The following is a 15,471-nucleotide window of genomic DNA, read 5'->3' on the forward strand; positions in this document are numbered from 1 at the left end:
AATCTGGAGCCACTAAGCATGATGTGAGCTTCCTGTGAGTTCCAGCTCCTCCCACTCCTAGGCCATTTGTACCGCCCATGAGTGTTTGTGTAATTAACAATGACAAACTGTATTTTTTACATAAATAAATGAGTGAATTTCAGTCTTTGCTGTTCTATAACATTAGAGAATATTTATATTATAATCAGGTTGCAAGTGTATTTAACATTGGAATAACATATGTTTCCCAGAAACTAGATTGTGTTTTGGCTGATATATTATTTATGATATTTCACTGTTACAGAAACTGTATTCAAACTAGAGTTTGTTTTAGTTTAGAGTTTCACACAATAAAATATTCAATGGTGTTCTCTACTTAATAGCTGTTATAAACCTGAAGCCATAATGATCATTAGTTTCACAGACAGGCAGCTAAGTCTTAGAAAAATACTTCAGTAAAAACAACACTATATAAGTTATAAAATAAAAAGTTGTGAATGTGATTGTTTGCCTAGAAAGTTGCCTGAGTTCCTGCTGTAATTGTTGATAGAAAACATGTAAGTACAAGGCAGCCACAACATATTAAGAGAGAGTTTGCCCCCTTTTCTGTAGTAACACTCTCTACTCATTTCACACTAGAAACTGAAACACTGAATTGAAACACTGTTGAATGCTTTCAGCCACCAGAGTATTAGTGAAGTCCGGTTCCAACGCTGGCTGATTAGTTTAGAGTCACTCTTCTAAAAATACTGGATGGGGCTCTATCGCTGCAGTTCCACTGCTTCTCAGCCCAGCGCTTTGGGGAGGAGTTTATCTCTTTAGCTGATTTGCATTGGCATTATGACTTTAGGCTCTTGTGCAGCCACTCCAGAACTTCACTTTTTTTTGGTCAGTGGTTTTCAAAATCAAAATTTTACAATTGGTATGTGCACTGTTGGAACACCTCTGTGAGTAACAAGTGCACCTTACAGTAGCAGACACTACTGATTATACAAGGTGTCTACAAAGATTTATAAAGTATCACAATTAGCATCAGTCTCCATGGAAATGAACATGAAAAATATTGATCCTATATTGGTGCATCCCCACACAGTACCCTGAAGATATTAATGGGAGTTTTTATTTGCTCACTGTGGAGTCAAATGTTATCCCTTAATACATGTAGCAGAGCTGCCATTTTACATAATCCTTACCCACACATATATTATATCAGTATATTACAACAACAAAGGATTTACATCTTTATCAAAGCTTTAAATGTCAACAGAGGAACTATAAATGTAGTGCTGTCTGTACTGTTTAAACAAAGCATGCCTTTCCTTCTCCACGCAAAAGCCTTTGGATGTGCGTTATCAGGAGTTTTAAAATACTCCGCTTAAATCTCTTCAGTGAATGTAACTATTAAATGAGGCATATAATACAACACACTGTACCATCTGCTGTGCTCCATTCTGTTTGGTCGTCAAGGCAATATTGATTAGACTGTCATCTTTGACCCAGACACATCATTACTCACTACTCAGAGAAAATGACTACAATGATTCTCTGATTTAAGTCGCACAGACCAGAGATGCTGGGCTTCAACAGACTTTTACAGGTAGTAGATACTGTAGATACTTATTCTGTTATTTGTGTGTGTGTCATAATCACACAGTTGAAGATTATTGAAATAATAGAGTAGTAGCAGCAGTGACACATAATCATCACTTTATTTAAAACAAAAGAAAAAAATATATATTTTTTTAATTTTATAGTAAACAAGGAACGTCCCTGGACGTTCAAAATAGGTCTAAAAGTAGTCTGTCCGTCAAGGACATATTTTAAACGTCACTGTACGTCCAAATTCCATCTTAATAAGTTAGTTAAGTGGTGACCAATCGATAACGTCAGTGGACGTCCAAAATGCGTTTTATACAAGTTATTTATTTCGGGACCAATTAATAACGTCCAAAATACGTCTAATAGTCGTCTTTTCAATGTCTGTGTTTGGACGTCTTTTCAACTTTCATTTTCAACCTTAAGAGAACGTTGATTAGACGTCAGTCATTACGTTATTTCAACGTTGAATCAACTGCTAAATGTTTACTGGGTAGGAACAAGGATTTTGTCTGTCAATAAAGTCTTTTCCTTCCTTCCCAGAAATTATGAAAGTATCTGGTCAAAAAGCAAATAAATAAATAAATAAGCTAAAAAAAGCTTTCCGTATTAATAACACTAAAGTAAACTTGCTGAGCCTTGAATTAAACTCTTGTAACGTGTGTTTTTATCTTGTCTGGTGAGGTTTTTTTTTTTTTTTTTGCTCTGCTGTACTCGCATTCCGCTTTCTTATCAGTTTCAGTAGAAACAGCAGCACTTCTAGAGCAGCACTTCTTCCTCTCAATCTCTCCCTCACCGCTTCCGTCATTTATCGCACGTAACGAAGCAGAAGAGAACTGAACTGAACTGAACTAAGAAGTGAAAAGCAGCGGGAAAGTTGGAGTCTACGGCGGAGAAAGGATGTTTGAACACGGGGCTCTCCACGCTCCTCTCCCCGCCGAGCGGGAGGACACCCCCGAGTCCTGAGAGGAAGAGACCGGGGGATGACTGAGATGTCGCTGTTTGAGTCCTGTTAAGAACACAGCGCGCACAGAAGAGGTAAGGGCACCTGATGGAAACATCCACCATTGACGGTACCGTTGGAATGTAAGTTCTGTAAACTGCTCCGAAGCTCGGTGTTGAATTTAAGATTTCTGTACTTGTGATTTAAAAAATCATTTTCGCTTTCTTAGTGTCGAAATGCAGGTGGAGTTGGTTGCATTATGGGGAAGTTAGGTGGAAATGTGTTGCTGTTTTGCATCGGTGCTGTTCACCTTCCTGTAATGGATGGTGCACCCTCACAGTCGTCGAATTCATGCCTCAAAGCCTTCACTACACACTCCATTTCACAGCGGGTAAAAGGGGCTGAAAAATGCTGAAATTGTTTAAACTTGTTGCTAGTAATGCCCCCAGGCTACCCTTCCCACCCAGGAGGCTGCACCAAGCCCCTCTCATCGACTAAATAGCGTGTTCAAGCCCATGGCTTAAGAAACTCACTGTTTGTTTTTCTCCAGGTATCTTCGAGGTTGGCGGTAATGGAGAGCCCGTCCTCGGTGTGCAGGCGGCAGGCGTGGGCGACCAGCAGCCGGCGCCGGCACCCCCTGGAGGACACTGTGACCCAGAGCAGCGCCATAAACACCCCAACCAGCTCAAAGTGTCCTCCAACACAGAGTCTCTCACTGCAGGACGAGGTCTTCATAGAGGGTAAGGTGCAAAGTTGTTAAAATGCTAAGAAGGAAGGGTTGCTAACAGCCCAGGGTGGTTCTGGTTTGTGCTATATGTGTGTGTTTCCAAAAGCTTCTCATGTTTATTTCTATTACATTAAGCTATTCATACACAAAATAATGGCATTAGACTACCCTCTGTGTTGGGAAAAATCTTTCTGAAATGCATGCTGGTGACATGACATACGGCATTAGGCAGCACTGTCTTTGTTACTGAAATAGTAGGTTTCATACATTGTCCACTGCCCAGTCTCCAAAAAGGTAATTGATCAAGAGTCCAGGAATTTTACAAGACTAATACCACACTGTCCCAAATGGTGGCCACAAGCTGTGCAGACTGGTGATATCAACAGCATGCACATATGCAAGACAAGGCTCCTCGAGAGCACTATGCCTGTACTCTACGTCACAAAACGATCTTATGGATTGTATGCATTGTTTTAAACAAATTCATTTGTTTAATGCTGGTGTATTAAAGATTAGAATCAACTCAGTTACAAGGTAAATTAATAAAGAAATGTAGAGACACCTCACGGCCTTCTTCCGTGTCATGTTAGTAAGTCAGCTTTAAACAAATCCACCCTCACTGATAGCTGCTAGAATTTATCACAGACTATTTTGCATTAGACTGCTTCTAAATCCCCAGTGATCTGAGTTACAACACAGGTTCATACAGCGTACATATGAGCACTCCTATGGATGCCAAAATGAGAAATGGGACACACTACAGCTCTGTTCCTTACTGGAACTTGCACAATGCACTATTTGGGAGGAGGCACATACTGAAGCTTGAATAATTAAACCAGTTAAACTAAGCCATGACCCAGGAATCCTTCTTATGCCTTTGTACACCTTGTTAGGCTTATCAGTACTTTACAAAAGCCTTTCCTGATTGGAAGTAGCTTTGTCACAAAGATATGTTATATATTTATAATATTTTTTGTGAGATTCCTTTTCCAAATAGTAAAGTGAAAATGTAAAATCTGAAAGTTGATCACATAACTGTTGATTAATTTACCTGCCAACAGCATCTGAGTGAAATATTGTATAATAATAGCTTATTATTGAATGAGAATTATTTTATTTGTTCTCTGCATTTAACCCAGTCTGTGCAGTGAAACACATATTTACACACACGCTAGCAAAAGTGGTGGGCAGCCCTAGCCACAGCGCCCAGGGAGCAGTTAGGGGTTAGGTTAGGTGCCTTTCTCAAAGAACCAAACCAGCAAACTTCCAGTTACAAGCCCCGTTCCCAAACCACCAGGCCATGGCTGCCCCCCTTTTGACGTATTTTAACCACAATGAGGCAGAGCAATACATGTGAAAAAGCATGTACCCTTGCTACCATTAACTGCCTGTCTGTAAATGTGCTGTTAGGACATTTGAAGCAAATCACTGAATTAAACCATCAAAATAATTAAACATGCCACACGTTTAATTTAGAAAAGACTATGTAAGACATTGGTATAATTGTAGGGTTGTTCAGTTTATTAAAAAGCCTTCATTTCATAGCAACAAAACGGTCCATGTTCACTGAGTGAGCTGTTCTTTATTAGTATTTTGGTGGAGTTTGAAGATTTGCTTTCTCTGGACAGCTAAATGCAAATAGCGTAGCCTAGTTTAGGATGCAAATGTAAAGAAAGTATTACGTAAATGGACTTCAGCTTGCTGGTTAAAACATTTTGTCACACACAATGCTAGGGGAAAGTATCTTAAAAACAGTGCTAAATCAGTAGTGTAATGTTAATACTGTCATTAACATTACATTAAAATTACAGTGTGGGAAATACAATTTATATAATACTTATTAAGGCTAGTTATTTCCTGAAAACAATACAGATTTTGAAATATTTCTTATCAGCTGATAATATATTTTTTAAAAAATGAAAGCATTAAAATAAGCTATTTGTTATTAAAACTCTTCATTTTATATTGAGAATTCAAAATATGCTTTGCTGCAACTACTTAAACACTAAAAATAAAAAATGAGTCTTGTTTCGGTGTGTTGTTACAGTCACGGGGGATGAAGGAATTTGGCCCGAAGTACTTTGATCTACATCATAAAAAAAAATGACACAAGGATTAAAATGGGATTGAGCATATAACATCTTAATTATTCCACCAACAGCACTACATGTAGTTTCTTAGCATATACAAGTGTAATACATTCTAGCGTTCAGAATGTTCACAGAAAACGTTTACTACCATGTTTCTTCTTTGAGAACAGCTGATTATTAGTAGGGTAATTTGTAGTTCTGTAATCTATGTCTAACAAAAATATCTTTCACTCTGTAAGAACATATAAAAATGAATATATGCAGAAAATGGAGAAACAGTGAAAAATTACACAAAGCCTTCTGTCTTACACACAGACACATGCACAACTGAGCGCTAACACTTGAATGTATTTTCCACAGGATGCTCTACAGGAAAGATTGAAACTTGGCTCCAAAGCTGTGGGTAAGTTTGTGTGCATGTGTGTTTGCAAGGGCTTGTAGGGGAAAGACGGTTGTCTACGTCAGTAGAGAAGCAGGTAGCACGCTGTGGTTGAACATTGTTTTTCAGCTGCAAGGCAATAAAAATGATTGAATGGAAAATACCAAAAAAATTGCTCAGTTAACATTTATGATTAAACAAATAAATTCAAGCATCTTTGGACAAGAAGAAAAGTATTTTCTGAAGAGGATCAAGAGCAAATTCTGTTATGGTATCACAGGGCTTTTATGTTAAAGCAAATAGTTTGGCTCTATATTTAGAGTGTTATATTGCCAAACTTCCTTTTGTTGTTGTGGCACAGGACTTTAAGCATGGGAAGAAGCAAAAAAATGTAGTGGACTTTTTTGATCTTGCTGTTTTGTCTTGAGTGGTTCCTGTGGGTGTTATGACTGGTTGGAGTAGTGGCAGTTTTGAGCCATTGCCCTGGGAAAGCATATTTCTGTGAGATGCTGTTGAATTTCTCATACACTCTCGTCATCTCACATGTCAGTTAACAGATGCACATAGAAAAAATGTCAGCCTAACAGTTAAGTTGTACATGTAATCATCTCCATGAAATATTTTATGGAGATTCATCTGCAGTCCAGAGGGTTTTTTGTGCAAGTGTTGTATTTTTATCTGGGCATCTTGTTGCATGCCTGCAGTTCGCCCACAGACCACACTGATTCAGATGTGATCAAAGTCACTGCAGTGTTTTCATTCTTGCTGTGTCCTTCTGTCTCTTCATGCCTCTATTGTATGTTTATGTGCATCCTCAGAAATGGAGGTAGCCAAGAGAACCCCAGCCAGCTAACTGTGGGTAAGTTCTGTTATCTGGTTACAGCATGGTCTAATTAAGGCATGAAACAGACAAAATACTGGTATTTTGATTATATTGTGATATATATATATATATATATATATATATATATTGCAACAATGGGTGAATAGTATGATGACATTATTGTAAATGATAAATTACATTATAATAAACATTCCTTACCATATAAAGGGTAATGTTATTACTTCAAGAACATTGATCATAAGCATGTAACATAACAGAGAATGACTAGCCCTTGTTTAATTGGATATTTATGTAAAGTGTACAATATTGAACTGAAATAGTTTATTTTAGTTTATTTGTAGTTATTATTATAATATACACGATTTAATGTGAAAGATTGGTCACTCTTTTCAGATTCTGATTTTTTAAATTGTGAAGTAGTAAACGTTATTTGGCAGAAAATGCCCAAACTTTCACATCAACTTCAAGTATTTAGATAATATATTTTTGTCATAAAACACACAACAACTTGCAGTTTTTTTGCAATATATTTTGCAATATGATAAGATGCACTGATTAATTAATAACATGGCATTAATTTATGAAAAATTGTTGGGATTAGGCGTACACATTTATTTATTAAAATTATCCAAAAAATTCTCGTCTGAAATTGTGATTATAAATGGCATAATAACTCTTCCGGGTAGGCTCCGGACCGGAAGCTACAGATACAATGCTTTCTTTATGAACTTGACTCAAAATGAGCCCTTTGAAATAGACTACCAAACTACTCTAACTGCATAAATACTTAACTGTGTATTTCCTTCTGTGGAATAGTAAACACAATGATAGTGCTTTTTCTGGCTAAATGTGGGTAGAACTCACTCTTTATTTTTCCTTCTGAACTCTAATGCAGATTGGCCTGCTGCTTTCTGCCTGTTACAGATACATGATATAAAGGGGATAATAAGGAATTTGTGCAGTCCGTAGTTACAATGCTCACAGTAACAGTAAAAACACTGGGAATGGCTAGATGGATTAACAAATGATTTACCGTAATATAATTACTATGCAATTATAGCCAACTTAACTGTGCCTTGCAGAATCTTTCATGAAGGCTGCTAGCAGTTTTGAGGATGACCTAAGCCTTGGGGCTGAAGGTAGGTAAATAAAAATTCAAATCACCCCCATAGTAATTGAAGATTTGCACTGCATGATCCAATTAGATGAGAGGTATTTTTGTAGATTTAAAAAGAGGTAGACAAAGTTGTTGGTGATTAATGTAACACATGCCTATGTAAATGTTATATACAGATCAGTCCTTTCGTCCTCATAGCCCTCCCACTGAATTCCTTGAGATAACACCTGTGCTGTAGCCTATTTTCAGCAAGTCTTAACCTGCTGGCCTCTTGCTGTACCTGATCAGTTTGTTTCTGTTAATGCAATGTTATGGGACATGTCAAAACAATTCTTTGACTGATGTTAACAGCAACACCTCTTTCCTGAGTGACACCCTTGTGCTTGTCATTGAGTGTCTGTCACTGGCTGTATGATAGCTAAGATTATATCCAAAGTAATGGCCTGGGCCTGTACAGGGGTTATCTCTCACTCAGCAATTTAGCAACACTTAGCAACACACCCAGGCCACATGAGAATCGGGCAGTGTTAACAAGCAGGCAGATACAGTAGCACAGAAAACTGTAGAGAGCACAAAGTAAATGAGCAACATATGTTTTGTGAATAATTTGAAAAAGATTTGCAATTTAACCCTCAGGGTCTTCTATGTCTTCAAAGAAGACCTGATGAATCCTATGAATTTCCTACCTATGATCTTTAAGATAGATTAAATGAGAACTCACACGGGTTAGGACTAACATCAGATTAAACACAAACACATTTAGAAATGAAAGTAGAATCAGTCAAATACTTTATGTTTTCCAATATGTGTGTGACCACTTATGTGAGGAAAAAAAACATAATTGTAGTCTTACTGGAAGTTCTAGATCTGTCGCTCACCATGAATATAAGCAAATGGAAAACACAAATGCTTTGTCTCAGCTGTTTGCTGATGCAGTTGTGTAACATGTAACTTGCTTATTACAAGTTTCAAATATTATTTATTAACAGGTAAAAAAAAGTGTGTACTTTACATACATAACAGTTAAGTGTGTACATAACAGAAGTGAACAAAACCTAATGACTACACTCTGTTTTTATAGCAACGGCACTAAATGTTGGATCACATGATGAAGAGTTTGGGTAAGTAATTTGCTTCTGGACATCCATTTCTAAGTCATTTTCCTTAAGAGCTGAAAGACTTGTGTGTGTATAGATATTGTTAACTTTAGCTCTTGACCCTGCAGGCACTGCCCTTTGCTCCTACCTCCTCCTAAATCACGGAAAGACTTCCACACGAGGTACAAATCACTGATTTCTCTGCTTATTTTACTATTTGTTACACCTATTTCTTTTAGTCTCTGTTTACATTTAATTGTTGTAATAAACTGTGTTTGTGTACCAATAGCACTCCTCAGCAAAAGCTTAGCCTACCAATGTGTAACATGGGTCACAGCATGGCGTCCAGTGCCTTCTCATCTACCACAAATAAGACTGTTTCCAGGTTGGATATCACTTAAACTATAATACTTCTAATAGTACATAAGATTAGTTTACCTAAGACAAGTGGAGTTATTGATTTCACTGCCTTTAACATCTTGACTTGAAAATGGTCATGTAAAAATGAACTATGACAGGATTTGTGACATGGTTTTCAGTCTTTGTGCCTTATTATGCCCTCATTTGCTTTGTTTTGGACTTAGTTTGGACCCTAGTCGTGTCTGATTATGTCATCCATTGTTACGCTCTTGTCACGTGTTTTTGTCTGAATGTTCTGGGTTATTTTACCTTTATAAGCTCTATTTCTGTGTCCCCTGAAGTTAATTTTGTGTGTTTGTGTGTTATTTGGCTTAGCATGTATATAGCCTCTTCGTTTTTCTGTTTCTGTATAACACTGAAACCACAGATGCGCTCGATGGGTGAAAAAATTTGCAGAATAAAGTCTTTTAACTTTTTTTCCCCACCTCACTTCAAGTAAAGGCATAAAAACCTTACAGTAAAAAGACACTTACAGTATTTTTACAAGCAGCCACTGGGCTTATAACACTCTAAGCCAAAAAAAGGCACTCTGAACTAAGAACTTTGCTGCAATGATCTTGTCTTGTTTTCTCTTTTTGATTTCAGTGATACAATGTGGTTTAAGGCTCTAACACATTCCCCTCTTTACCCATCTCTCTATCTCACACAAATCCTAGTGTGTCTGAGGTGCTGCAGATGTGTGCAGAAGATGCAGAGGAAACACTGTATCAGTTGGGGTTTGGTTGTGAGGAGCCGCAGGTCACTGCTCGTATCCCGGCGCGTTTCTTCACATTCCCATCGCAGCTCAAAGGCATCAACTTCCGTCTGTTCCTTGAGTCCCAGCTCCGCCGCATTAGAGAGGAGGACCCCGGCCTTTCACTCGCTAGTAAGAAACCAGCATTAAAATTATTCATCAGACATATTTTCCAGTAGAAAATTTTCAGCGTCTCCAAAGTAATTTAATTGAGCTAATTCCCCAGAATCCCAAACGATTAAACTTAGAATTTGTTTATAAAAAATATTTGGATGTGTGTGCATGAGTACCATCAAAATATATAAAAATTCATCAAATCTTGTTTCTTTTGTGTGCAGGTCGTTTCCGTCAGGTGGAGGTGCTCACAGCTATGGCCAATGCTTTCTACTCCCTCTACTCTCATGTGTCGCGGACACCACTTCAGAAGCTGGCCCCACCTGAATTCAGCTTCTCCTCACCGACTGTGGAGCGCAGCATTGGACAGCGATTCTTCGGGAACGTGCGTGTTGAGCCACGCTCTCCTGTGGAGCGCCTTAAAGATACAGTCTCCAAGATGTGCTTATACACAGGCTCTCGTGGCTCAGACTCTGCCTCTCCAAATAGTTCTCCTCGCAAAAGGAACAGCCTGCCAGATGTGGTGGGAATGGTACTGGGAGCTGGGAAAACTGAAAGAGCCCTTGATCAGGAGAAAGTTGTATGGCTCCAGGACATGGCAGATAACATGACCAAGAGGCTGAAGGAGAAAAAGGAACCTCAGCTTGCCCAAGTGAAGACTCCTGAAAAAGTCATGAGTCCACACAAGGAGAGAATTCAACGTTGGTCACAGTCAGGGCAGAAAGATGGTGCTAGAGTTAAGGCATGCTTGATTAAGCCTGAGCAAGTATCTGAATCTCTTGAATCTCAGGGCTCCAAAATTACAGACATAGAAGCAGCTTCCGAAAATTTTACTCCACTTTCTGCCAGTGTCAGCAAACCTGAGACCAAGCCAACAGTTGCCATTATTACATATGATGTCGTTTGCCCTCATGTGGTGGAGTGTGTGCATCAGGCACCGTATCGTTGTCTAAAGACTGAGAAAAAGTCAACGGTGGGCTCATCTTCTGCTATTCACATTCACAGTGAATCCCCATGTCCTGGAAAACCTGAACCAAAAGACAATCTATGTGTCACAGATACACAGTCACAGGTTGAGTTGTCAGCTGTGGGTAAGGATGGGGATTTGGTGGAAAAACCTTCAGAGGTTTCACAAGACGACTCTGCGTCCCTCTACCCTACAGCCTCAAAAAGGTCACCGTGCAGGATCATGGTCACTGGATGGGAAGGGGACACTACCATCCTCAAAAGGCACCCATCTGGGGACTCTGCTTCTGGTAGCAGCCCCCATCTGTCTTTATTAGGCAACCAGCGGTACCTGAGTCCCAATAAACATCCAAGCAGCCAGATCAAGCAGGCTAACTCTTTTGAGTTGGAGGAGGTTTGTAGCTACCTGTGTTTTTCTTACTGTCTATATCTCACATACATTTAACTGTGGTTTGTGCATTGCTGCAGAATCATTATAAATTTTCCATTCAGAGAAGGTATGTTTTGACTCTTGTGTAAAGCAACTATCATCTCCAGCCCTCACCATTTTGCTTGTGACTCACATAGTGCATACAAATGAACACAAGTCTTTATGGTTAGGTTTGACATTAATTAAAAAAGAAAATTGCTATAATAATCACCAAATTCATAAAATGGTTTATGATATATGACAGCAGGGACACATTATTTATTGTATTGGCGTAAATACTAGAAGTTAATGTAGCGGAACTGTGTTTGTGTGGATGTACATATTAAGTGATACTGTGAGTGTTGGTCAAATCCTTCATGAGTCTAAGGTTTTCTGGTTGGGTCTCAGTGTTGAATAACCATTAGCAACATGTTGCTTCCATATAGGTGCAGAGTGCGGGGGAAGAAGAGAACGTATCAGCAGAGCTATGTGCTGCACACTCACTCTCTGTTACAGCAGCAACTCAACAGAAATGTGAGTCATACAGCTTTCTTTTTCAAGCGCCCACACACAAGTGTTTGTAAAGTACAGACTTAAGACTAGTTCTGCACTTTATATGTAAAAGGAATGAACTCAGATAAAGGGTGTGTTCACTAATGTTTTGTACTTCTGCAAACTCTATTCATGACGAGGCATTAAGTGGAAAAAACTGTAATTTATAAAGATTGATGGTAAATATTGATCGCTGTTTAATGGCTGTGGAAAGCTAATCTTATTTTGGAGCCAGCATGGCTGCCAATGCATGTACAAAGACAGAGACAAAATGGAAACAGCTTTATTTTAAAGAAATTATGAAAATATATTATTTTTTACAGTTTATGTACACGTAAACATCTGACATGCCACATTAGAGTTTGAGGAAAGAAGCAAAGTTTAAAGATTTTAAAAACTCCTGGCTCCATAGTTCCTGCTTCAGGAAAGCTAAAAGGTACTTTGTATATTCATTAGTTCTCTGGTGTGGTGTGTGCTGCAATTTGTGTTCACAGTACCAAATGTCACAGCCAGTCTTTAATGCATTTCATGTGGTTAAGAGAATATAAGCTAGTGATGATGCAGCACAAATATCATATGAAGATACTCATCATATTTTTACACATACTAGTAGTGACACATTTGAACTGCCATCAGTAACTGTGTACAACGATGGTTTTTTTTTCACTTTTGTAATGTAGGCTGAACAATTAATAATTTCAGAATCATCAGTGCAATGTGCACTTGAGCAATGGTCACATCGCAGGATGTGAAGTATCACATGGTGCTTTTCAGTCAACATCTGTGAAAAGGGTAGGCTATGAATGCCATCAGTTTTAGTTTAATATCAGTAGATCAAGTAGAAAATGAAATATAATTCATATTTAATAGATAATTTGTGCATAAGGCAACAGGTTGTATGGGGTCTACATTGCATTTATCTGCATCTCTCGTACAATTTTGAGAAATGGAAAAGAAATGTGGAGTCTGCAGACACTTTTCTACACACTGAACAGTGCAGACAATTGGAAGGGCGAGGGGGAGATGGAGGAAATGCTGAAATTAACCAAGAAGAGCCTTGAGAGAAGCACACAGCGTGCCTACCTGACTGTGTAAACACACTGTATTGAAGCACTTTAGTGCTAAATGAGTAGGACCACACCTGCTTTCTGATTTAAATAATTGTATATACAGGGATTAATATTCTTCATCGCTACAAAGGATTTTGGCCACAGCCAGCCGTAAACCAGTCAGTTGCTTCATGCTGTTGATGGTTGGTGAGCTGTTCTGATGTGTGGTGTTGTTTGCTTAAAGGCAATGACTAAGATTGTGGGGAAACTCTGTTCCCTCATTTGTTTACGTTCAGAAGCTCTGCATCTTTTAAGGCATTGTTTAGGTAATTGTTTTAATGAGGAAAAAAATTTGTTTGTCCATGACTGTAGTTTAAGCTTTCTTTGGGTTTTTATTCACTGTTGGAATGACCACAGAAACTCGTTTTTTACTTGAGTTGTTTTGTACCACTCTTGATCTGTTTAGTTTTATGTAGTTATTGCTTTCCTGAAATTACATCTACAGCAAAACAAGTCAATATTACTCAGCTATGGAGCAGAATGTTGTTTCTCTGCCGTGAGCAGAGAGAGAAAGCCTTGCATACCAGACCCTTATTTTACCGTTTACTGGTTCCGGTTTCCAGCACAAACTGACAGGGGAGCAAGAACATGGTGAAGAAAGATCCTCAGAATTTTATTTTATAAGAAGTCTTTTTTTTTTTTAATCAAAATTGCAAATATCACCTTTAATACCTCAATTCTGTGAGGATTAGGTTTCATAGACTTCATGGCTGCTTTGTAGAACGGCAGAAATTGTTACATGTGGCATGGTGCAAAAATATCATAATACGATTATCTTTTTTCTGCTTTAATCCCTGTATACAGATTTATTTACAGCCTATCCCTGTTTTTAATAATGCCATGCCATTTTTCCCCAGTGTTTTGCAGCCCCATTTGAGTGTACTGTGTAAAATCTAGTTAAACAGGATTCTTTATGCTCTCTTCAGAGCATACCGTTAATCATAGTTTATTTTAAAAATAATCCCACCCTAGGTCAAATCATGAAGTCCCTGAACAACCAGGATGTGTTCAGTGAAATTAACTTAAGGATTTTACATTATTGCATAATAATGCATCCAACGCAAACTGAATATTTCAAAACAATTACTTAATTTCTCACTTATGGGTTTGAAGCAATCTGACAGAAACCAGCTTTCATACAAAAGCATGCAAATAAAGAAGTGGTTATGTTGCCCAAGTCATGTTTTAAGGAGTTGTGCCAGTATGCATTTGCATTTAATTTATTGAAAAGATAAGCTGCTACATGCCAGCACCATCAATTAAATGTGTCATACAACTCTCTGTAATAAGTGCCTTTTTTAGCAAATCTGCTGCATTATATTGTACACATTCAATAAAGATCTGGTATTTCTACATATGATTTATAGTAATCAACTCTGCAGGAGTGCCCAGGCTACACGTGACAGTGTGGCTAAAGAAAGAGGTGTTAAATAGAACTGTTAGAGGTTAACGCCTTGTTGGCGTTAACATTTTCAAAGAACTTATTATTAGAAGTAATGAGAAATACCCCATCATGAACATCAGTGAATAATCAGCACTCTCAGGTCATTTAGAGTAATTTCCATGTATTTATTTGCCATTTCAGGTTTCCCTTTAAGATGGGACAGTTTCCAGTCAGACAGCAGTGGCTATGCTGACGACGAAATGCAGCATTCTTGTACCGTCCAGAACAGAGAGACCAGCTGAGGACAAGAAAACAACAACAACAAAAAACAAAAACAAAAAAAACAGCGAAAACATCCCTGCCTATCTGCTCATCAGATTATAACTCAGGCATGACAAAATTCACCACTACTGCTGTGTCACGCTACTTCAGCTTTAAGTTTTTGATCTTTTGTGTTGCAAAATCTGAGACATACTTGCCAGGAACTATTTTACCAAGGCAATCTGTGTAATGCAGTTTTCTCTTTGAGTATTGGCATTTGGTGTGTTGTTGGCTCCTGGTTCAGAGCTGTTTGAATGTATTGATGTTAGTCAGTACTGTTAGGTGACATGACTTTTGACTACTTTGTGCTAAATGCTTTGCTCCTTGTGTTTGTGCTACTGCAGATGTTTTAAATATTTATTTGTGGTTTAATAAATTATTTATTTACTTATATAGCAGAGCTAGCATCATTTTCCACTTAATCAAATAGCAGTTGTCAAATAGCACCTTTTTTTGGCTTACCACCACAAAAATATATACACACCCTTGTTAATTTCAGCACTTATCTGCATCATTAAACTTGCTGTAGTTTAATACAAATGATAAACATGAAAATGGTTCCTTTAATGTGAATTAAAACAATTTAAATTCAAGCACAATATAAATTTATTGTACATAACAGTTTTTAAAAAAAGAAATGTTCATACAGATGCACACTTGTGTGGAGGTAGATGACATTTTATATGTCTAT

The 15,471-nt window shown here is 38.0% G+C and overlaps 1 protein-coding gene across 1 annotated transcript; it reads left to right on the plus strand.

Moving 5' to 3' along the window:
• Positions 1-1,504: 1,504 nt before the first annotated feature.
• Positions 1,505-15,152, plus strand: tespa1 (thymocyte expressed, positive selection associated 1). Its single transcript, XM_066663079.1, has 13 exons — positions 1,505-1,576; positions 2,312-2,613; positions 3,069-3,258; positions 5,696-5,738; positions 6,533-6,573; positions 7,641-7,697; positions 8,757-8,796; positions 8,901-8,954; positions 9,062-9,157; positions 9,849-10,057; positions 10,264-11,399; positions 11,861-11,948; positions 14,661-15,152. Exons 3-13 carry the CDS (start codon positions 3,090-3,092, stop codon positions 14,759-14,761), a joined length of 2,034 nt encoding a protein of 677 aa, XP_066519176.1. The 5' UTR covers positions 1,505-1,576; positions 2,312-2,613; positions 3,069-3,089; the 3' UTR covers positions 14,762-15,152.
• Positions 15,153-15,471: the final 319 nt, after the last annotated feature.

This window comes from Hoplias malabaricus, chromosome 3 (genome assembly GCF_029633855.1).
Source record: "Hoplias malabaricus isolate fHopMal1 chromosome 3, fHopMal1.hap1, whole genome shotgun sequence".
Taxonomy (NCBI): Eukaryota; Metazoa; Chordata; class Actinopteri; order Characiformes; family Erythrinidae; genus Hoplias; species Hoplias malabaricus.

What these genes read in the sequence shown, in the direction of transcription:
- tespa1 (XM_066663079.1), top strand. Translation starts at nt 3,090, where the DNA reads ATGGAGAGCCCGTCCTCGGTGTGCAGGCGGCAGGCGTGGGCGACCAGC. An exon ending in CGGAAAGACTTCCACACGAG is followed by an intron (nt 8,955 to 9,061) that starts GTACAAATCACT and finishes GTGTACCAATAG; the next exon opens with CACTCCTCAGCAAAAGCTTA. An exon ending in AGCAGCAACTCAACAGAAAT is followed by an intron (nt 11,949 to 14,660) that starts GTGAGTCATACA and finishes TTGCCATTTCAG; the next exon opens with GTTTCCCTTTAAGATGGGAC.